The sequence below is a fragment of the Alnus glutinosa genome, chromosome 11 (assembly GCF_958979055.1).
Source record: "Alnus glutinosa chromosome 11, dhAlnGlut1.1, whole genome shotgun sequence".
In the NCBI taxonomy this organism is placed as follows: domain Eukaryota; kingdom Viridiplantae; phylum Streptophyta; class Magnoliopsida; order Fagales; family Betulaceae; genus Alnus; species Alnus glutinosa.
In genome coordinates, this window is record NC_084896.1 from 6,429,738 (window position 1) to 6,452,536 (window position 22,799).

At 38.4% G+C, this 22,799-nt stretch overlaps 1 protein-coding gene across 1 annotated transcript; it reads left to right on the forward strand.

Moving 5' to 3' along the window:
* Window positions 1-5,135: 5,135 nt before the first annotated feature.
* On the forward strand, window positions 5,136-21,399 carry LOC133882067 (uncharacterized). The gene is made up of 7 exons (XM_062321171.1): window positions 5,136-5,154; window positions 5,285-5,369; window positions 16,750-16,837; window positions 19,276-19,361; window positions 19,540-19,600; window positions 20,167-20,253; window positions 21,037-21,399. Exons 3-7 carry the CDS (start codon window positions 16,757-16,759, stop codon window positions 21,127-21,129), a joined length of 408 nt encoding a protein of 135 aa, XP_062177155.1. The 5' UTR covers window positions 5,136-5,154; window positions 5,285-5,369; window positions 16,750-16,756; the 3' UTR covers window positions 21,130-21,399.
* Window positions 21,400-22,799: the final 1,400 nt, after the last annotated feature.

The window sequence follows — 22,799 nt, forward strand, 5'->3', positions numbered from 1 at the left end:
TCATCCCAATTCATTTCAAGGAACCATCTAAATATTTGGAAATTACAAACTTAACTTTTGCTATAAACAATTATCATGATTCAAGTGTGGATCTCAAGATTGAATGTCAACAATAAAGAAGATTTGTAATTCCAGATTATCAGGCAGCGCTTTGAAAATGGAAATAGATTGATGGAAATTTAGTTTTATTCTCCCGATAAGAAATCGTTAGATGGCAAACAACTATTTGCTTACATACTCTTGTTTAGTTTCTTTTGTATATGTTTAGGGGGCGCCTTACGCTTTTTTAATATATTTCTTTGCTTTCTTTAAAAAAAAAAAAACAAACAAACAAACAAATTATTGACCAAGAGATTAACCACAAAGCTATAAAGGTGAGTCATGCAATATGATAGAAAACAATACACTAAAGTTCCCAAAAACAGCTATTTGAGTGTTTTGTCTCCATTTTATTGACAATATTGAATTAAAAATTATATGCCTTATATATATAGTTACATATTATATATTTATGTTATTAATAAATATATAGAAGTTGTTCACAAACTTGAGCTTGAACTCAATGATCGTACATTGAAAACTTTAATAACCTAGCTCGAGCTCTAATTGAGTTGAGCTTGTTGAGTAACTCGAATCGGCTCGAGCTTTAGTCCAATCAATCATGATAAGATTAATCGATTGATCATATTGCATTAGTTAAATTGATTGTGAAACGATTAAATGATTGATCAAACTTGACATAATTGAAGGTTTGATCGAATATCTAATTCATCCTACTGCATCTGTCCAATCTATTGTAATACAAATGTTTGATCAAGTACTAGTCCGATCGATTATGACATGATCATAAGATCGATACAAGATCTGATTGATCGAACATCTAATCGATCTTAGTGTATTAGTTTGATTAATTGTGATAGAGTTTGATCAATCCAATTTGACACAGTGAAAGTTCGATCCAACGTGTGATTGACATAATTAGTATTAGTCCGATCGATTATGATAGGATCATAGGATCGATGGAATCATCCAATCGATTTTGGTGTATTACTCTAATATATCAAACATTTGATCGAACCTATTGCATTAGTCTGATTAATCATGATAGAGTTCGATCAATCAAACTTGATATAGTGAATGTTCGATCTAACGTGAGATTGATCCTAAGTACTAGTCCGATCGATCATGATAGAATCATAGGATTGATAGAATCATCCAATTGATCACTAACCTTATATACTATATATAACACTAATTAATATATATAAACCAAGATATATATTATATATATAAGTTATAATTATATTTAGTATATATATTATATATGAGATTTAAGATTTCAAGATTTGTTCGTTTATGAGTTGAGCTTAATTAAATAGTCAATCTTGAACTAGAGTCAATTTATGAAATGTGTGTTCAAGCTTGACTCATTTACTTAGTATATGTTAATTAACTAGATAATATGTTATTTTATGAGTTAACTAGTTAGTGTATATGTTAACTAATACACATACATATAAATATTAAGTGACATATGTAACATATATTAATAAATTGAGTAAAAATTGTATTAATTAATTGAGTAAAAATTAAAAACAATGGGTCGTTTTGGAAAAAAAAAAAAACGAATCTAATTTGAGTCATTTTGAGAAAAAAAAAAAAAAAAAAGGACTCCAATTTGAACAATTTTGGGAGAAAACGACTCAAATTTGAGCCGTTTTGTTTTTGAGAGAAAACGACTCTAGGATGTTTTCGTGGGGGAATAATATTGCTGACCAAGATAATAGAAGGCTGACGACGTCGTTTCCAGACAAATGAGAATACTCCTAAACAAATTTTCACGAATATCTCTAATTAGTTAAATATTTTTTTTTAAAAAAAATTAGTTACATATTGGTTCGTAAAATTTTAATTAAAAAAAAAACAATATTTAAAAAAGGGAAATCTTCAATTTACCCCCATGAAGTTATCACCAATTTACAATTCTACCACCAATGTTTTAATTTTGTTAATTGCACTCCATTAAGTTTCAGAAATTTTCAATTTAGGGATTCCGTCCGATTGATCTGTTTGAAGAAACGGAAGTAGAAACATGTGCGCGGCACATGCAATTTTTTGTCCCAATTTGACGAAAAAGCCCTCATTCGTTATGAAAACTCCACGTCGTCTCCATCTTCTTGGTCCATCATCTCCACGTCGTCTCCAACTTTCTCGCACCTAGTGCTCCAACAAAGCTCGACGTTGGAGCCGAGACCACTGCCATCCCAGCCCTTAGTGCTTGCCGCACTGCTCGTCGTCCTCGTTGCACTTTTCCTCATGGGCTTTCTCGTCCGAACACCGACATCGTGGTTGTGGGTAAATTTTATAAAGTCAAACCATGTCGTCGTCGTCTCTGGACATAGCCCGATAGTCGCTCTCAGTGCAATCACTCGGCTCGCGTCCTTGCTCTACAAGCTGCAGTATTCGTTAGAAAAAAAAAGAAAAAGAAAAGTAAATGCTACTGCCGTATGCTGTTTCCACTTTGACTGTCACTGACAAAAGCACAAACTTTATTAAGCTTGCAATATCAGCATTTGAAGACAGGCTCCTCTGTTCACCTCTTCTAAAACAGAGGTGAACAGAGCTTCACCTCTGGTTTTTTTTTTTTTTTTTTTTTTTTTTTTTTTTTTTTTTTTAATTGGGTTTAATTACTGCACTAGCCATAGTACTGCCACCAATAAACTTACAAAGCAAAACAAATGCAGGTAATAAGGCTCGTTCACTCGGTTCGTTCCCTCACGGGTCTGCATCGGGCTCAAAGACTTGTCACGTTAAGGGCAAGAACTACAGGTTCGTTCATCTTTGATCTAATCGGCAAGAACTACTGGATGTCAAGTAGTTGTAGGTTGTGTGCATAAGAGCTGCCACGTTGATGGAATCGGAATCCTAGAGGAACGACTGTCACTTGTCCATTCCCTGCCATCATTGTCTTCGATCTATCTATTTATCACCCTTGAACAACAAAGCAAATATATTAATTAGCACATAAATACATGCATGCACACAACCTACGACTACTCGACAACCCATATATATATATATATATATATATATACACACACACACACACGTTGATAATAATTAATCATGTCTATAACATGGAAACAAAAAGGAGCTTAGAAGTTAGCTTGTCCCTCCACATATATAACGAATAGTACAAACTAAATAAGGAAAAAAGTTGGGCTCTTTTACGTACGTAGAAACAAATGGCAAAAATGAGTGACAAAGATTAAATAGCAAACCTTAAATAGCAAGCTTCCTGTCCAAGTCTGAAAAAAAAAAACTCGTGTGGCTCTGCGACGTATATTTTCATTTCCAGTCCAAAAACAAAAGAAATGGAGCAAACTCACCATAAGATGGGCATCAAAGAGACAAAAAAGTGAGAATTATTAAGAAACAAAAGCATTGTGACCTTTCCATCTTCGTCAAGCTGCCACTAATAATTGGTCTCTCCTTGATTGAGAGTTACACATTGCTATGGATCACTTTCTCTTATAGCGTTGGAGTATTCAGCGTTGAGTTAGGCATCCTGCCATTGCCAGCCCAGAAGGCCCAGCTCCTACGATCAGCACTAGAGTGTTTTCCATGCATACACCTTTTTCTTCGTTTGATATTATTTTATGCTTCCCTTGAGGAATCAACTCTGTTGTGTATACGTACTTGAGCATATCAAGTTCATCAGCTATGGGAAAAGATTCGGTTCCAAATAGGTTGACAATAAGCACGGTTGGCCGGGTCTTCAAGGCAGAGATTGCAGAATGAATGGCTGGCCGAGCTTCACTCATCATCACCGAGAGTTGAGTAACAATCGGAGTGTTTGCGTCAACTAGGCAAAAAATGTCAACCGGTGGGATCAGTTGGACGATGTCGAAAAGTTTCGGGCTCATGGAGGACTGGATAACATCAGACTCTGCCGGCGACATGGGAGAAGTGACGGCAAAGATTGTGAGGGTAAAGTTATGGTTGGGCACGAGGCGTTTGCCGAGCTCCATGATGGGGATGAGGTGGCCCATCCCTCCAGAATGATCTAATCCTCCAGAACATTTTGATCAAAAGGCGTCAATTGTGTTTTCGGATGGGTTTCGATGTGGGTCCGCGAGATCTTGATCATCCCGAAAGCCCGTTCTTTCGCTTGGCGTTCGAAGCTTAGAGGAATATCCCCGAAGCTACACATGTTGAATGGGCCGGAGACGAGAGAGTACGTGAAGTTCATGAAGAATGGGCTCCACGTGGCCTTCCAGTGCTTCAAACACAGCGTTTTGGAAAGAAATAGGGGCATTTTTGGTAAGTTAGAACTAAAAAACGTACGTGCATAGCACGTGGGCCGACTTTCGTTATTTCAGACGGATTAATTGAACGGAATCCTTAAATTGAAAATTTCTGAAACTTAATGGAGTGCAATTAACAAAATTGAAACATTGGTGGTAGAATTGCAAATCGGTGACAACTTCATGGAGGTAAATTGAAGTTTTCCCTTTAAAAAATATTTGATAATGTGAAAATGCCCAAACATGCCATAAATACTTATCACTTTTTTTTCCGAGCATTTGCATTGACTTGCTAAACTTATGTCTTCTATCTAAATTTTAGCGAAAAAAAAAAAAGAAAAATTACACACTTCTCAAAAACATCATATATTAATTATTTAAAATTTCTCTACTTTAATAAAATATTTTTTTATTTTTTATTTTAACAAAATCTTTTATTTTCTCTCATGTTTGATCTCTCTTGCCGTTGAAGTAATGCTGAGTAACATATTTTTATTATTTTAAAATTGTTGTAATTTTTAAAATCGTTAATTAATCAAAATTCAACGGATCGAACTTCCATGTAGTGAAAAAAATTAACAGCAATATGTTGTAGAAGGTTGAAAAACTTGAAATTTTAGTTTTGGCTTTCTAAATGAAAGTTGAAACGACGTCAGGGTAAAACAAATAAAAAAAATCTCTCGCTCCTCTCTCTCTTCTCTTCTATTTTCTTTCTTCTTTAATCTCGGTTCCTCAAACAAAAACGCACTCCACAAGGTCCGCACAACTGAAATTCAGGCATTTGAATGAATTTACTTCCTCCTATAGTTCCATTTTAACGTCACATCATCACACCTTAAGATACTAGGTTGTATTTTTTTTTGTAAGTTTGCTTTATGTATTTTTAATTTTTAATTTTCCTCAATTTTTAATTTTTTAATTTTTAAGTTTTTTTTAACAAAACAATCTAACTCTCTCCCACTCTCACCGACGAACAGGGGCTCTAGATCTGCAACTCTCTCGTCTCTCTCTCTCACCGCCGGCCGCCGACTGCCGATCACCGGCCACCACTGCGCGCCGCCGGTATGTCCTCTCTCTCTCTCTATCTCTTCTCTCTCTCCCGGGCGTCGTATATTTTTCTCTTTTGCCGGTTCTGTCTCTTCGGCTGCTACGGCGATTTTTTATTTATTTATTTTTTATTATTGGTGGTATTCGGCATTCAAGGTGAGTTTTTGGGATATGGGTTTTGGTTAAATATGCAATTGGAATTTTTGGGAAATCGGTTTTGTTTGATCCAGATTTAACCTTGTTAAGGAAGGATGTATTTTCAGGTTTTGGTATTCATTTAAGGTCTGGCTTGTTTAGTTGAAAGTTTGGTTGTATATGCTAATGTTATGGTTTTTCTTATTTCAGTTACTCTTTTTCACTTTTAAAAGAGAAAAAAATGTTACTAGTATCTGGTGGAGGGATAGGATTTGATTTGCATGCTATGGATTTTGATTATGTAAATATCGTGGGTATGTTTATATGGATGACATTTTCGTATAATTCTTTTTAGTTTTGCTATTTTCTGGTTTTTCCTGCTATCGACGTCTTCAGATTGTTAAAAAACCTAGTTTTGCTGCTGTTATCACACACGGCACACACCCAATTTGTTGTTTACTAAAAGTCTAAGCCTTTGATCGGATTCCCAGTGAAAAAGCAGTTTACATATAGGCCAAGTTCGTCATCAGATACAAAATCTAGGGCTTTTTAACTGAATGATTTCAGGTTTTGCTTTTATCCAATTTTGCTTTGCATTGCTATGGCACTGACAAATCGCAATCCCAGTTGGTTCAAATTGGAAGTAGTAAATTGACAGGTGAGGGACAATATCTTGAGGCACTCAGAGAGACAGAATAAAAAACAAGAACTTATAATAGTGTAAGATTTTGAAAGGAAAGAAATCATACTCCTAAAGTAGTAGATATTCCTGCTTTAGTTGTGCGAACTCCATGAGAGCTTTTACCTTTTCATTGGTAAACTGGACCAGTTAAAGAATCACAGAGTTAATCAATAAATCCAACTGAAAAATTATCAGAACCTAAAATAATTGAAAGCCAGTCATGCTTAGTCACATAGTATAGCTCAAGATGAAAGGCCGAGGCAATTTAATTTTTGTATGACACCAAAGACTTCATGTATATAATAGCACATCAAACTACAAGATTAGAAGCTAGAGTTCCAGACTCAGCCAAGGTCGTGTGTGCTCCAGTGGACCACTTACTACCCAGGAACCACTTAAACCCTATGTAAAGTCATAATACCTTCAATAGATTTGGTTTCTCAGATGCAAATCCAATCCTTTTCAATTTGTGTAAGTCTTTTGAAATATAGAACAATTTTCCCACTACTTCAAGGAGGTGAAAAAACATCCTCAAAAGTAATATTCCCTCTATCTCATAATGACATTATAAGAACTCACCAAGTGCCACTTATTAGGGGATTATTAAGATATTAAAAAAACTCTGAAAACCTTATATATTAAAAAAAAAAAAACTTATATATTTTTGTTTATATATATTAGTGTTATATACTCGTTAACCATTTTGTGTATTATAATGTAGTCACGCTAAATATGGATAAGACTTGGATGGCGAAGTGGAGACTAGAGAGGCTCGAGGGAGTGTATGGAAGGGGCTGAAGTGTTTGTGAAGTATGCAATTACGAACTCTAGGAATAAAAATTCAATTGTGTCCGTGCAAGAGAATAGGTATCTTTTGAGAGAGAGAGAGAGAGAGGGGAGCAGGGCTGTCCAGAAGATAAAAATTCTGGACAGCATTATTCTTTTGGAGGATGTGAGTTGGAGGCATAAATGATTTACTAAGAGTTGGAAGCAAAAATCCCATGTTGTGGTTAATAGAGGGTGGCAAGTGCAAAAATTTCTTCCATCAAGCAGTCAATTCAAATAGGATGAATAATTCCATTAAACAGTTGGTGGTTAATGGTACAAATTCTTCATATCAGTCTGAAATTAGAGAACACATTGTGTAGTTCTATGATAGCTTGTTTATTGGACAACACTATTGGCGGCCGCCTTACTTTTGATTCCATTGGGGAGGATGAGACCATTTTTGAAAGAGCTTTAGGAAGATGCGGTCTTTAAGGTGGTGAAAGCCCTAGAAAGTGATAAGGCCCCTATCCTTGATGGTTTTATTATGGTGTTCTTCTAAGCTTACTGGGATGTTCTTAAAGTAGATATCATGGATGTTTTCCATGGTATGTTTGAAAAAAGTTTCAATGCCACATTCATCACTCTTATTCTAAAAAACCTTGGGCATTTGATATTAAAGACATACGGCCTATTAGCTTAGTGAGTGGTGTTTATAAAATTGTTGCCAAAGTACTAACCAAAATGTTGAAAAGGGTAGTGGAGAGGATCATTTCCATGCCTCAGAATGCCTTCATTAAGGGGAGGTAGATTCTAGACTTTGTTCTCATTGCTAATGAGTGCTTTGATAGTATGATTAGATCCGGGGATCAGGTTTGTTGTGCAAGTTGGATATTTAAAGGCTTATGATCATGTCAATTGGGACTTATGTTGTATGCCGAGGAGATGCGGTTTTGTGGAGAAATGGTGTGATTGGATAGCCTATTGTATTTCTTTACTGCACTTTTATGTTTGGTGAACGACACTTTGATAGTTTTTTTAGTAGTTATCATGGCTTTAGACAGGGAGGCCCGTTGTCTCCCTTGTTGATCGTTGTTGTTATGGAGGTGTTAAATAAAATAATTTTTGCTTGAGTGAACCGGGATTTCTTATCAAGCATTTGGAATGTAAAAGCCCTTCCGCGCATGGCTTTCTTCTTATGGGCCACAACTTTGGGTATAATCCTCACGGTGGACAATCTTAGAAGGCGGGGGTTTTAGTTGATTAATCGATGTTGCTTTTGTATGAAGGATGATGAAACTATTAACCATTTTCTCCTCCATTGTGAGATTTCTGTAGATATCTGGCATTTAGTGCTTAACAGCTTTGGGATCTCTTGGGTCACATCCAGAAATGTGCCCCAACTGCTCCATTGTTGAAAATTCTTTGGGCATGGTTATCCTAGAGAAGCTATCTGGAAAGTTATTCTCGCCCTTTTAATGTGGAGCTTTTGGAGAGAAAAGAACCGTCGGATTTGTTGGTGGACGGGTGGCCGCTTCCGGAGTGCAGTCGTGTAGAAGATGGTCCCTTGTTGCCTTATGTGGTGCTTATGGAGGGAACGCAATGATAGGCAGTTTGAGGACAAAGAAAGAACTACTTTTTTTTTTTTTGATAAGTAAGAGAATTTTATTAAAAAACGCAGAGCGCAATCAAGTATACAGGGGGTATACAAGAGAGACAATTAAGAAGAAGAAGAAGAAAGCAATACAAGGAAATCGTTATAACTAATCCCTAGAGGTGCGAGATACGCAGCCGTCCAGGAGTACAAAGAATGAATAAAAAAGGAAATGAGCTCCTCTATGGTTCTTTCTTTGTCCTCAAACTGTCTATCGTTGCGTTCCGTCCACAAGCACCACATAAGACAACAAGGAACCATTTTCCACACGACCGCGCTTCGGGAGCGTCCCCCCGGCCACCAACAGGCAAATAAGTCTATCACCCGAAAAGGCATCGCCCAAGACAGACCGAAGCGACTGAGGGTGACATACCAAAGAGCGCGTGCAACCTCACAATGAAGAAGAAGGTCATCCACAGTCTCCCCGGTCATTTTACACATGCAACATCTATCAATCACAATGACACGCTTCTTTCTGAGATTGTCCAAGGTGAGGATTTTCCCTAGCGCTGCCGTCCAAGCGAAGAAGGCCACTTTCAATGGAGCCTTGGTCCGCCAAATGCTTTTCCAGGGAAATAAAATAGCATCTTTGCAAGCAAGATCCTTATAGAAAGAACTAACATCAAAAGACCCTTTGTGAGAAAGGGACCACCAGAGCCGGTCTCCCCCATCTTGAGCAACCTTGGAGGAATACAGTAAGGAGAAAAAGGAAGCCATGACGTCCACCTCCCAGTCGTGTACGTCTCGAAAAAATCTGACATCCCACTAATAGGATCCACTTACTACTATCAAGTGGTCTGCCACCAGAGTATCCTTGACACAAGCTATTTCATACAGAACTGGAAAAGCTTCCTTGAGGGACATCTCCCCACACCATACATCATCCCAAAAACGGATCCTGGACCCATTACCCAAGATAAGTCTGGTATAGCTACAAAACAAGCTCCACCCCTTCCTAATGTACTTCCAAGTCCCCACACCGTGAGACCCAGGGGGGTCTATGGAACACCAACCAGCCCTAGTAGAACCATACTTTGCATCCACCACAAATTTCCACAAAGCCTCTCTCTCATAAGCATAACGCCACAACCACTTCCCTAAAAGCGCCTTATTGAAAATCCTCAAGTTCCGGATGCCCAAACCACCTTCGGAAATAGGATAACAAACCTTGGACCAACTAACCAAGTGATATTTGAATTCATCGCCTATGCCACCCCACAAGAAATCTCGATGCAACTTCTCAATACGACTAGCAACACTGGATGGAATAGGGAAAAGAGAGAGGAAATACGTAGGAAGGTTGGAGAGAGTACTCTTTATAAGGGTAACCCTGCCCCCCTTCGACAGATACAACCGCTTCCAGCTAGCCAGCCGCCTCTCAATCTTACCTACAACTTCATCCCAACAAGACTTAGCTTTGAAAGGAGCTCCCAACAGAAGACCAAGATACTTTATAGGAAGAGAGAAAACTCCACAACCCAAGATGCTAGCCAAATCGTCCATATTATCCACATCACCCACAGGAACCATAACAGATTTAGCCAGATTAATCTTCAATCCTGAAATAGCTTCAAAAGATAGAAATAGCATACGAAGATAATGAAGATGATTAGAATTAGCCCCGCAAAAGACTAAAGTATCGTCTGCGAACAATAGATGAGAAATGTTAATCGCTTCACTGTTGCCAGAACCCACAGAAAACCCTGATAGGAAGCCCCTTTGGGCAGTAGCGTAGAATAACTTATTAAGAGCCTCCATCACAATAACAAACAAGAGGGGTGACAGTGGATCACCCTGTCTAAGGCCACGAGAGCTGCTGAAAAAACCAGTTGGGGAGCCATTCACCAACACAGAGAACCGCACCGTAGAAATACAATGCGCTATCCAGGAACACCATCTCTCCCCAAAGCCACATCTTCTCAACATATACAATAAGAAATCCCAGTTGACATGATCATAGGCCTTCTCAATATCCAACTTACAAAGTAACCCTGGTTCACCGGATTTGATGCGACTATCCAAACACTCATTGGCTATAAGAACTGAATCAAGAATTTGCCTACCTTTCACAAAAGCATTTTGAGGGGACAAGATAATCTTCTCCACAACCTTTTTAAGTCTATTTGCAAGGACTTTTGCAATGATCTTGTACACACCACTTACAAGACTGGTAGGACGAAAGTCCTTTAGATCCACAGCCCCAGACTTCTTCGTAATTAAGGCAATAAAAGTGGCGTTAACACTTTTGACAAACTTACTTTGAGAGTGAAAGTCCCAGAATACCCTCATAAGATTTGACTTAATTACATCCCAGCAGTCTTGGAAAAACGCAAGAGAAAACCCATCAGGATCAGGTGCCTTGTCTCGATTCATGCATTTCACCACTTCTAAGACCTCCAATTCCTCGAAAGGAAGTTCTAAGGAAGAGGCCTCAGCTGCATCCAAAGTGTCGAAAGCAATATTATCCATTCTAGGTCTCCATGGGAGAGGTTCTACAAAGAGAGACTCATAGAATTGAGCAACATGTTCCCTGATAACTTGCTGGTCGGAAGAAATAGAGCCATTGATAGAGAGCGACTCTATGGAATTAGACCTCCTGTTCGAGTTAGCAATTTGATGAAAAAATTTAGTGCATTTATCACCCTTTTTCAGCCAAAGAACCCTAGACTTCTGTCTCCAACTAATCTCTTCCTGTAAGATAGAGTTCTCCAGGTCTCTGATGACCATACATTTCCTCTCCTTTTCTTCGGAAGATAAACCTTGTTGTTCCTCCAACCTATCAAGAGTACATAATTCTTCCATGTGCATTTTTTTGCGAAACTCCACATTACCAAACTCTTGTTCGTTCCATCTCTTGAGATCAGCTTTTAAAGCCTTAAGCTTTTGAGTGAAGATGAAGCTAGGAGAGCCCTGAAAGCGATAAGATGCCCACCAAAGCCGAACCCTATCGACAAACCCTTCAGCCTTCAACCACATATTCTCAAACTTGAACGGTCTGGAACCCCATTGAATGCCACCGCAATCCAGGAGGATAGGAAAATGATCAGAACACAATCTAGGAAGCCTTTTCTGAATAGACCCTGGAAACTTGACCTCCCAGTCTGGAGAAACAAGAAATCTGTCAAGACGAGACCAAGAGGGATTCTCCTGATTATTGGACCACGTAAAGGTCCCTCCAGCAAGAGGAAAGTCCATGAGGCCCTGCTCGAAAATAAAGTCCGAGAACTCCATCATAGCAGCGTTAAGACGAGCTTCCCTAGATCTTTCAGCAGGAAAACGAGTGACATTGAAATCACCCCCAATACACCAAGGCAACTCCCACCAAGAAGAAAGGCCAGCCAGCTCGTCCCAGAGCGAGCTTCTTAAAAAGTCAAAGTTAGGACCGTATACCCCAGCGAAGGCCCAAGTAAAGTCATCGGCAACGCTCCTGAAAGAACAAGCAACAACAAACTCCCCCACATACACATCTAACTTCTCAACAACCCTTCTATCCCACATGATTAGGATACCACCAGAGGCCCCGCAAGAGGGTAAGTAGCACCAATCAACAAAGTGACATCCCCAAAGGCTCCTCACTAAGCTGTTGGAGATAAACTCCAATTTGGTTTCTTGCAAGCAAATAATGTCTGCCTTCCATTGCCTAATTAAGTTTCTGACTTTCAACCGCTTACCACTCTCGTTTAATCCTCTGACATTCCACGTAAGAATTTTAGGCTTCATAAAAAACCTTCAAGCGCCCTCCCTTTGCACCTACTCTGAGAGGTGCTTCCGCTTCGCGTATCATAATTAATAGAACATGATAATCTGTTTAGTTCCCTAGTGTACTTATTGCCCACTTTCAAACAAGAACCCGTTTCCTTCTTGTCATTCTCAGCAAGGATAGCCTCAAACACGGCTGAAAGCTGACCTTTATAGCCATCACACGTAACCCCCACCGAGTGGCTGTACTCCAGAATCGCCTTCAAAAAGTCCTTTGAAGATTTTTTACCGGAAAAACCCCTGAGATTATCACTAGGACAGCAACACAAAGGAGACGGCACTTCTTCCAGGAGCACAACAAGCTCCAATCCATTCGTGGGCCCCAAACCGGAGGGGGGAAAGAGAGTAATAGGGGCATTCTCAAACATAGAAACAGAGGGAGAAATGCCCGAAGGAACCGGAGAGTCTGACGGACTCCGACCAGCCCAGACAACCAGCACGTTTTCTGAGTCCATCAGGGCTCTGGCAGGAACAAACGGGACTTTGGGTAATACCTCCAAAATAGAGACGGATAGCTCAGACCCATCACTAGAATCCGGTTGGGAAGTTACACTTTCCGGGGCAGGGACTACATGCGATCCTCCGGCGAAGAGGAGAGATGGGCTAAAGACAGTGTCCACTGCGTTGATGACTGACCCAGTACCTAATTTCATAAGAGTGGTGTTGCTTACCGATGCTTGGATTTCGAGAGGAGAAGATACACCACCGTCAGCCACTGTGCTTCCCATAATCGGACCCATACTCCTGGCTAAACCCATTTCTTCCCTTTCTTCCCTCACAGCCACTGCTGTGATTTCTGGTCGAGACCCCCACTCGGTTCTGGAAAAAGACTCATAGAGCAAGTTCTCCGAAAATGTGATCGTCGGAGGTGGGTGACCAGTCCCGTCGGAACTCACTACACTTTCCGGAACTTTCTCTTGTCCACCGGAACCCAACGCCGACGTCGGTCCTACTGCTGGGAGCGCTACCAGATCGGCCATTGGATCACTTGGATTGGGCATAGGAGTTTTTGGAACCCATCGGGTCCTCCGATATTTCTTCTTCCTATTCTTCTTTCTCTTCCGCCTATCACCATTGGGCTTGAAGCCCGGCCCAACCAAAAGTAACCCTTCACGAACACTACTCAATGCTCGGTCCACATCAATTTTCAGCTTCTCCAGCTGGCTTTGCCAGATCAGCAGGGAGGGTAACGTGTCTTTCCCTCCAATCAGCTGAAAACCAGCGTTAGTTTCACCAAAAGAGCATTCTGACTTGCCTCGAACAGCAGCACGGAACTGTACTTCTTATTTAGGCAATCTTCTGACACCCTTCACGTTCTCAGAGACGTAACGTTCATGATGGTCTTTACCCAGAGGACGCACCGGCTGATCCTGCTTCAACCTTTCCTTCTCCGGGCGGCGAGAGCCTGTGCACAGAACTTCTGCGAAGGAAGGTGCACTGTCTGTGCCTTTTGAATTAGTAGCAGCATCTGTGATGGCTCCATCTCCATCTACCCGCTCCTTCGTTGGCAGAGGTCCAAGCCGAACCATATCTTTCCCAGCTGACTCTATGAGGAAATCCCTTACCTTACCCAACTCTGCTAGGAACCTACTCCAACCCCACCCATTCCAACCTTCAGGAATGTAGATAATCCCTCTCAGACCACCCAAGGCATAGGCTGCTACTTCAATGAATCTTCCGGCTGCGTTACCTCCTCGCCTAATGATGATAACCTTGGACCCCTCCCTGAAAGACCTTACAAAATCCTTCCCTGAAAACCGCAGCACACTCTCCAGGGTCGAAAACAGCCACCCTATGCTTTGAGCACCAAGCAGTACCAGCCCTGAGGATTTCCTCCTCCTTTCCTCCACTCTCACCACCGAAGCACCTTCTACCACCGTAAACACAAACGTCTTTGCTTCCACACAACACCACCTCTCCATTTGAGCTTTCTCACCAATCAGAAAATTAGATGAATGGTTTATACCGTAATAAGAGGCTTCTCCTTGGGTCTATGCAGCAATGCGTCATGCAATTTTTCTAAACCATACAAAGAAAGAACTACTGAGGATCTCATTTCCTTTTTCTTTCATTCTTTGTACTCTTGGTCGGCTGCGTTCCTCGCACCCTTATCGTTTAGCTTTAATGATTTCCTTGTATTGTTTTCTACTTCCACTTGGATGCCTTTCTTGTATACTTCCTGTGTACTTGATTGCGCTTTGCGCTTTTTAATGATATTTCTCTTACTTATAAAAAAAAAAAGATAGTGAGTCTAATGTGCTATTTCTTAAATCCTTCTTCTTGAGATCTCTTCTGAATTGGGCCCTTGCTCACCTTCCTAACTTCTCTTCAAGGAATTTGGTAGATCTGATTAGCTTTCTAGATTGTAACAACAGTTAGCTCTTGGTGCTTTTGTTTCTCTTGTATAGCAGCTAGTTTTTTGGTGCTTTTGTTTTCTTGTATACTCTTCGTGTACGAGGAATTTCCTCTTTCTTTAGTAAAACTTCTTATTATTCATCAAAAAAAAAAAAAAAAAAAAAAAAATTCTCATCAAGCTTTTCGGTGGGGTCAAGGAATGTTGGTGCCTTCAACATTTTCCACCTTTTGTTTGCGGATAATCCTTTTATTTTTTGCGGGACAAATTCAGATCATCTTTGTAAGTTGCGTTGTTTGTTCTTATGTCTTGAAGCGGTTTCAGGTTTGAGGATTAATCTGTGGTTAAATTAGAGTTGGCCTCCGTTGGTAATGTCTATAATATTGAAGGTATGGCTAGCATTTTGGGTTGTAGGGTCTCCTCTCTACCTATGAAATATCCAGGCCTTCAGTTGGGAGCTTCATTCAAGGCCAAATCTATATGGATGGCATCATTGAGGAGATAGAGCGCCATTTGGTTGGATTGAAAATGATGTATTTGTCGAAAAGTGGGATGGTTACCTTGATTGAAAGTACTTTATCTAATTTGCCTACTTCATGTCTCTTTTCCCCCTCTTGGTTTATGATGCCAATCGCATAAAAAGGTTGCAATGGGACTTTTTGTGGGGTGGTATTGGTGATAGTTCAAATTCTACTTGTTTAGCTGGTCTAAGGTTTGTTCTTCGATCTTTAAAGGAGGGTTGGAGTCCATTTGTTCAACCGAGCTCCTTTGGAGAAGTGGCTTTAGTGTTATGTTCATGAGAGAGAGGTCTTGTGGAGGATGGTAGTGGATTCTAAATATAGCAGTGCATGGGGTGAGTGGTGTTCAAATGAGGTTCATGGGTTGTGTAGGGTGGGCTATGGAAGATGTTAGGAGGGGTTGGGGGAGGGTAGTTTTTTTAGTTGTACTAGATTTAAGGTTGGTGATGGCTCCAAAATTACATTATGGCATGCGTATGGTGTGGGGATCAGGCCCTCAAGGCAATTTTTCTGAACTGTTCTGTTTTAACTTGTAAGATGCTTTTGTAGCAAATCATTTAGAGTTTTCTAGTGAGTCTCATCAATAAAATTTTAACTTTCTTAGAGCGACTCACGACTAGGAGGTGGATTTCTTTATTTTGTTCTTCAATTTATTGTGCTCCTTTAGATTAAGACCGGGTGACGAACATAAGCTTTGTTGGGTACCTTCCAACAGTGGGTTGTTGGATGTTAGATCATACTATAATGTACTTATTCCTCATGATAACACTTATTTCCCTCGGAGGAGTATTGACGGAATAAGGCTCCTTTGAGAGTGGTATTTTTTGCTTGGTCGGCTGCCTTACAAAAGATTCTAACCATGGATAATTTAAGGAAGTAGTATGTCATTGTGGTTGATCGCTGTTGTATGTGTAAGAAGAGTGGGGAGTTAGTAGACCACCTTTTACTCCATTAAGAGATGGCTAGTGCTTTATGGAATACCATCTTCAGCCTTGTTGGGTTGGGTTATGTCTAGTCAAGTGGTAAACCGTTCCACTTGTTGGAAGGGCAATTTGGTAGGCTTTGGAATGCTACAATGTGGAAGATGTCTTACCTTACGTGATGTCTTTGGAGGGAAATAAATGATCGGAGTTTGAAGTCCGTGAAGGGACAATGGTGGAATTAAAGAATTTTTTCTTAAAAACTTTAACCACTGGACAACTGCCTTTGACTTAAATATTTCTAGCTTTCATGTTTTTCTTATTTTTTTTTTTTAATCTTCTTTTAGCTAGGTGTATCCGTTGTATAGAGGACTTGGGTTGTACCTTTTGTGCTTTTTAATAAATTGCAAGTACTTCTAAAAACAATGCCAATTCCACTTACCCAATCCCAACTTAACTGAATTTTATCCTGACAGTCCTAAGTTTTCTTTTCTGGTGTTCAACTATAGTTTAGATGATGTTATGTTTCAACCCCATTGAAATTTCAGAAATATAATTTTTTTTTTTTTTTTTTTCTTCTTGTTTTCAACCCTCTATTACCCCTTGCAGATTATCAATGGCAACCACAGCTTGTTTTATCATTGTGAGCAGGAATGACATCCCTATATATGAAGCTGAAGTTGGATCAACGGTTAAAGTATGCCATTCTCTATTTCATCATTCTCTGACCTTTTTTTTTTCTTTTTTTTCATTTGCTAAAAAACAATTTTTACTATGTTGCTGAATGAAAAAATTGGGGAGGTATACAGATAATGATGTTGACCATGATAATGCTTTTAAGCATTATATTCTTTTTCCTTGGTATTAGAGATGGAATGCAATAGAAATCTAGATTCCACATTGAGGTGAATATTAAACAAAATTCAATGTCAAACAGAAAAAAGGTTTTTTTGACCAGGGAGTAGTTAGTTTTGAAAAATATGGATTAGTTCAGCATTGCTTACATGACTATAAAATAGAAAACACTAAAAGTCGGAAAAAACTACGGGCCTGTTTAGAAATTCTGAAACTATTACTTGTTTCAGTTCAAGAAAATTAAAACCATTGAAAACATCAAACTCGTAGGATTTCTTTTTGTTACCTAAAAACAGTTTTTAGAAAGGGCTTTGTTTCTGGAAGTGACACATCCTGGCCAATTTTGAAACCTGCAGTCACATCAGCATTGCAGAGGGCTTTTATGCAATGTTCCATATGTTGCCTTGTCTCATATGGAGCCTATAACAGTTAAATGAATCATATTAAATATACATGTGCATTGTGACTTTTAGTGTTTTCTAATTTATAGTCATGTAAGCAATGCCGAACTAATCCACATTTTTCAAAAGTAACCACTCCCTGACATCCCCTTTCCCCTTTCACTGTATTGGGAAAAAAACCCACTACCTGATTTTTTTTTTTTTTTTTTTTTTTCATTTAATTTTGTTTAATATTCACCTGGATGTTGAATCTAGATTTGATTTCTATTGCACTCCATCTCTGATACCAAGGGGAAACAATATAATGCTTAAAAGCATTATCATGGTCAATATCATTGTTAGATTTATTAGGGTTGTGAGTCATTAGGGTTTGGGAGTATTTTGGTCATTGTAATGTTCCCTTCTACCTACATAATAAGATGCGTGGTAGGCTACTGTAACAGAACAATAGCCTCCACCTTTTCTGTCTATACCGTTTATGCAAACATGTTATCAAAGCCTTAGGGTTTAGATTCTTGGTCCCTTCGTTTGTAGTCTTTGTTTTCCTCTACGTTCTTGGTTTTCTTCTCTAATCCTCTTACGTCTTGGTGAGTCGTCTTTGTTGGCAGCACCGCCCGTGTGGGCATAGTGCCCACATGAGCTTGTGCCTGATAGAGCTATTTGTTATGCCCACACGGGCTTTTGCCTGATAGAGCTATTTGTTGTAAGAAAAAAAATATCCGTGGCGGTTGATCCGTAGTAGAGTTTGAAAAAAAAAATGGTTTGCCATGTGTTTTCACGGTGGTTCTCAGTGCTTGACTTTGTGGCATTGTTGTTTCTTGGTGGCCTCAATGGCTGATTTCCTAGTTGTCTCCCGCACATTCTGACCGTTTGCGGCGACATTTGCCTGTATCCAATGAATTTGTGGCGAAATCTGGGTGATTATTGGTAGTTTTGTGGCTTTCCTGCAACTTTGTAGTGTTTTCCGGCGCTCTCTGGTCGTCTATGGCGAATTGTGGTGTTTTTCAGTGCTGTCTAGTCATCTTTGAGGAGTTTCCGGCAGTTGTGTGAGATTCTACCGGCCTTGGTGTTTTGCGGTGAGATCCGATCTACTCTTGGTTGTTTGTTGTTGGTTGTTTGTTATCGAGATCCGACCGGCCTTGGTGTTTTGTGGTGAGATTTTGACCAACCTAGGTGTTTTGTGGTGGTTTCCAACCGGTTCTTTTCTGATGAGATTCTACCGACCTTGGTGTTTTGCCGTGAGAGCCGACCGACCTTGGTGTTTTGCGAAGTGATCCGATCTACTCTTGGTATTTTGCAGTGAGATCTGACCGCCCGTTGCAGTTTTCCGGCGAGTTTTTGACCTGCGTTGAAGCTTTTAGCAAATTGACTTGTTATTTTTATTTTTAATTAGTCTTTGTATGGTTTGCTCCAAGCTGTTCTAGCTTGAGGGGGAGTGTTAGAGTACATTTTTCTAGGTGTTTTTCGTTTGCTTGTTTCCTCCAAGCTGAGCTTATATGATATATATGCTCCAGCTTGAGGGGGAGTGTTAGAAGAGTTATTAGGGTTTGTGAGTCATTAAGGTTTGGGGGTATTTTGGTCATTGTAATGTTCCCCTAAACCTATATAATAAGATGTGTGGTAGGCTACTGTAACAGAACAATAGCCTCCACCTTTTCTGTCTAAACCGTTTATGCAAACAATAACAATCATGATATGAATAGAGCTTTCATTTGGATTCATTGTATTGTTTCATGGAGTTTTGTTACCTTCCTTAATGCATTATACCATCATGATTCTTTTGTTTCTCTCTTAATTTTTTTTGAACGTATTATATGTTTTGTAGATTACGGCCCTTTTACAAGCTATTTGTTGTTCAAATTGTATTTCCTCGTAACAGAGAGAAGATGCTGCTCAGCTTCATCAGTTCATATTGCATGCAGCTTTGGATATTGTTCAGGACCTTGCATGGACTACTAGTGCCATGTGAGTTCTGTTCCTCAAGATATAACCATCAAAAAAAGAATTTATGTTCCTCGAGATAATCTATATGTCAATGTTTTCCAGAGTAACACCTGCGCTTTGCTCCAGTATTCTGACGTTGTACTTATTTTTATCATCATTGTACCTCCTAACAATCTCCTTCCTTACATTCTTGATACAGGTTCTTGAAAGCAATAGACAGGTTTAATGATTTGGTGGTGTCAGTATATGTTACAGCTGGTCATATCCTCTCTACTTGTGGACTGATTTATAGATGGCATAAAAATATGAATCATTTCTTTCTTTTTTAACTTTCAATTTTTGTTTGCATCCAATACTGACATTATTCATTGGCAAGACTTTGATTCCTCCTGTTTCTGTCGTGTTAACTTTGATGTCTAAAATCAGTTTAAACAAATCCCCCCGTTATATGAATCCTCCAAATTGATAAGGCCATCTTGTTGGATCTTCTCTGGTCGATGGAATAATTTCAGCAGTCTGTTGTGTTGAAGCTGGACTATTTTAGCCTCACATTTATTTAAAATCCTTTTCCCTAGTTTAAGCAAGGTGGTTATTTAGAATCTGAGGATGACATGGACGTAGTGCTATAGTCTTACCACACATGAAGAAAAACACATTGGATGGAAAATGTCTTCTTTGTTGTCATGAATATACAGTCCATGGTTGTTGTCATTGTGGTATTGTTTCAGCTTGCTACAGAGCTGTGAGAGTGAAATGTCTCTAATTTATTCTTGTAGTTTTCAGTGGTATACTGGTGAAAATATGATATTTTCTTTGACCAAGCTTACATACGAGATTTATGCTGCTTCATGACTCTCGTAATGATGATGGAATTAAGAGCTTTTTCCAAGAGGTTCATGAGCTTTATATAAAGGTAAATTATGGTTTTCAACTTTGGTATTCAATTCTTTTTTCCCTCTCTTTCTAGTTCTTTAAGAATGTAACATGTTCTTTTCGATGGAATGAAACAAAAATATATAAATATTTTGCGTAGGTCATTCTGCTTCATCCATTAAATAGAAAAGCCAAAATACATGAATATTCTGTACTGTGACAGCTATAAGAGACAGCTCACTAGAACACCTGGTCTTCTTCTAAAAGGTCTACATATCACTCCCTAGACACCAAGGAAATTAAATATTATTCCACAGTTCACTGTAACATTCCTTAAATCCCTTCTTTGAAATTGGTATGTAGATGTCACCAATTTACATAATTTTATGCCTTATGCATGCTCATGATAAGTCTAAATTAATAAATGGCAATCAGAGCTTCTCTAGGTTTGTTGAATGTTCAATTCTTCCCATTGTATGGTATTGTTGACTCTGACATTTCAGCATTCTCTTACAATATTGTTTTGATGAGTAAGTTGAAATAATGGCCTTTTTTAGAACTACATCTGTCAAGAGGCATGCCCAACACATATACAAGATTTGTTTGTAATAGGTAGCCATCATTTAGCTGTGCAAGGGCCCCTTCTTTTTTATGGAGAAGTGCGTCTATGGTGAAATCGGATCATCTCCCGTTCATTTGAACCGGAGAGGATCCAGCTTCGCCTATGGTTACATCTTATTCGGCAGACTTATTCTGACATTGCTTTCCATTATCAAGGAAATGAATTCATTTACTGGGTTATATGGTTTTTGGGAATTTTCAGATTCTTCTCAATCCCCTCTACCTGCCTGGATCTCGCATTGCATCATCACACTTTGATACAAAAGTTCGTGGCCTTGCAAGAAAATATCTGTAGAGGTCTTCATGCTCATCTGATTTTGGGAATGAGTTGAAAAGTTTCAATAGCTTGAGTTAAATCTCCCTTATTTCTTTTACTGTTTTTGATGTTTTGGATAAAAGCTCGATCCAAGGGTTTGTTATTTGAACAGTCCTTGAGATTTTTTTCAAACATCTGTTATTTTAATATTTGTTTATTTGTAGGCAGCACTCAAGTCAGATTTTTCTAGCTTAGTGTGTAGGGTGTTGATGTGCTTCTATTCACTGTATTTGTTCTCGGGCCTCTTCAGATTAATCCATGGTAGCTCCGGTTATTTTGTTTAAAAAAAAAAAAAAAAAAAACCTTAAAACAATTAAATGAGCATTTATTCCCAGGGAATATTCCACTGCCAATGGAAACCTTTGCCTCTTATCTTTTGTATCTACTGGTGGTTGATTGGACGACTGAGGCCTTTTTTATAGTTTCCTTCATTTCCTTTGCTGGTAGTTGCTAGACTGAACATGAATTGAGATGGAAATACCCATAACAAAATAATTTACCGAATACAAGGTGAAGGCTAAAGGGACCAAGTAAGGTTGTGATTGTTTTGACGTAATATTAGTATTTTTTTGGGGGGGAAATAATTTTTCATCAAAAACATTTTGGGAGGAAAAACCACTGATTTTTAGTTTGGTTGAGACCTTGAAAATAATATAAAAAAATTTGCCTAGCCACTCATACAGACCGACCATCCCTGCATCGCGGACGCCCCCTCATTCTCTGTGCAAAAGCCACAGCTCGAAGTGTCTACTCATTGCGATTAGGGATGGCAATTAGTATTTGCGTTTTTGGGTTTGGGTTCGGGTCGTGTCAGGGTAGTGATATAAAATTATATAGGTCAATTCTAATAATACCCATTTAATTAAATGGTTAAACATCTTAACTCTAACCTTTTAATTTTGTCTTGGGTTTGTATAGGATTCGCGATTCATATAAAAAATTGCCGGTCATTATGTTGCCCGTCGAATTCTGGTCGTGTTGAGGCATGAGTATAAAATTATATAAGCCAGTCAACTATAACCAGTGGTGGAGTCAGGAATTTGGTTCGGGGGGTCAAGATTTTTATTTTTAATTTTTAAATGTTTTTATGAAATAAAAAAAAAACTATAGTTAAACAAAAATTAATTAAAAATATTTAAAAAATATAACTAAAAAAAATTCAATTATTGTTTAAAACATATAAATGTAACATACAATTTATTTCTTTTCTTTTTTTGAGGAAAAAATAAATAAATTATATATATATATATATATATATTTTTTTTTTTTTTTTTTCTGTCATGTAACATACAATTTATTCTGTCATACTTATCCTGACCTTTTACTTTATTCAATTATTTTCGACTAGTCTTCATAATTTTAAACAAAATTTCTTAAGTAAATATATGTTTTTATATTTGTAAAATTTATCTCGGCACAAACTCATTTAGAAGTTGATTGGAGCATAATGAAATCATTATTGTTTTTCATAAATTCAGGTATATACAATTATATATTTCATACAATTAAAATATGTAAGAAAAATTATATATAGTCATAACAATTAATTTAATTGAGCAATCTAAATTTAAAAAGCTTAATCAAAATTAAAGTTTGATTACATATTTGAAATTTTAAAAAAGCAATTGATTTGAATTGTTAAAGGCTTG

Bases quoted from the DNA above. Each gene is read 5' to 3' on its own strand.
- LOC133882067 (XM_062321171.1), top strand. From the start codon at position 16,757: ATGGCAACCACAGCTTGTTTTATCATTGTGAGCAGGAATGACATCCCT. The intron at 19,362-19,539 runs GTGAGTTCTGTT...TTCTTGATACAG, and splicing joins GCATGGACTACTAGTGCCAT to GTTCTTGAAAGCAATAGACA. The intron at 20,254-21,036 runs GTAAATTATGGT...GGGAATTTTCAG, and splicing joins TTCATGAGCTTTATATAAAG to ATTCTTCTCAATCCCCTCTA.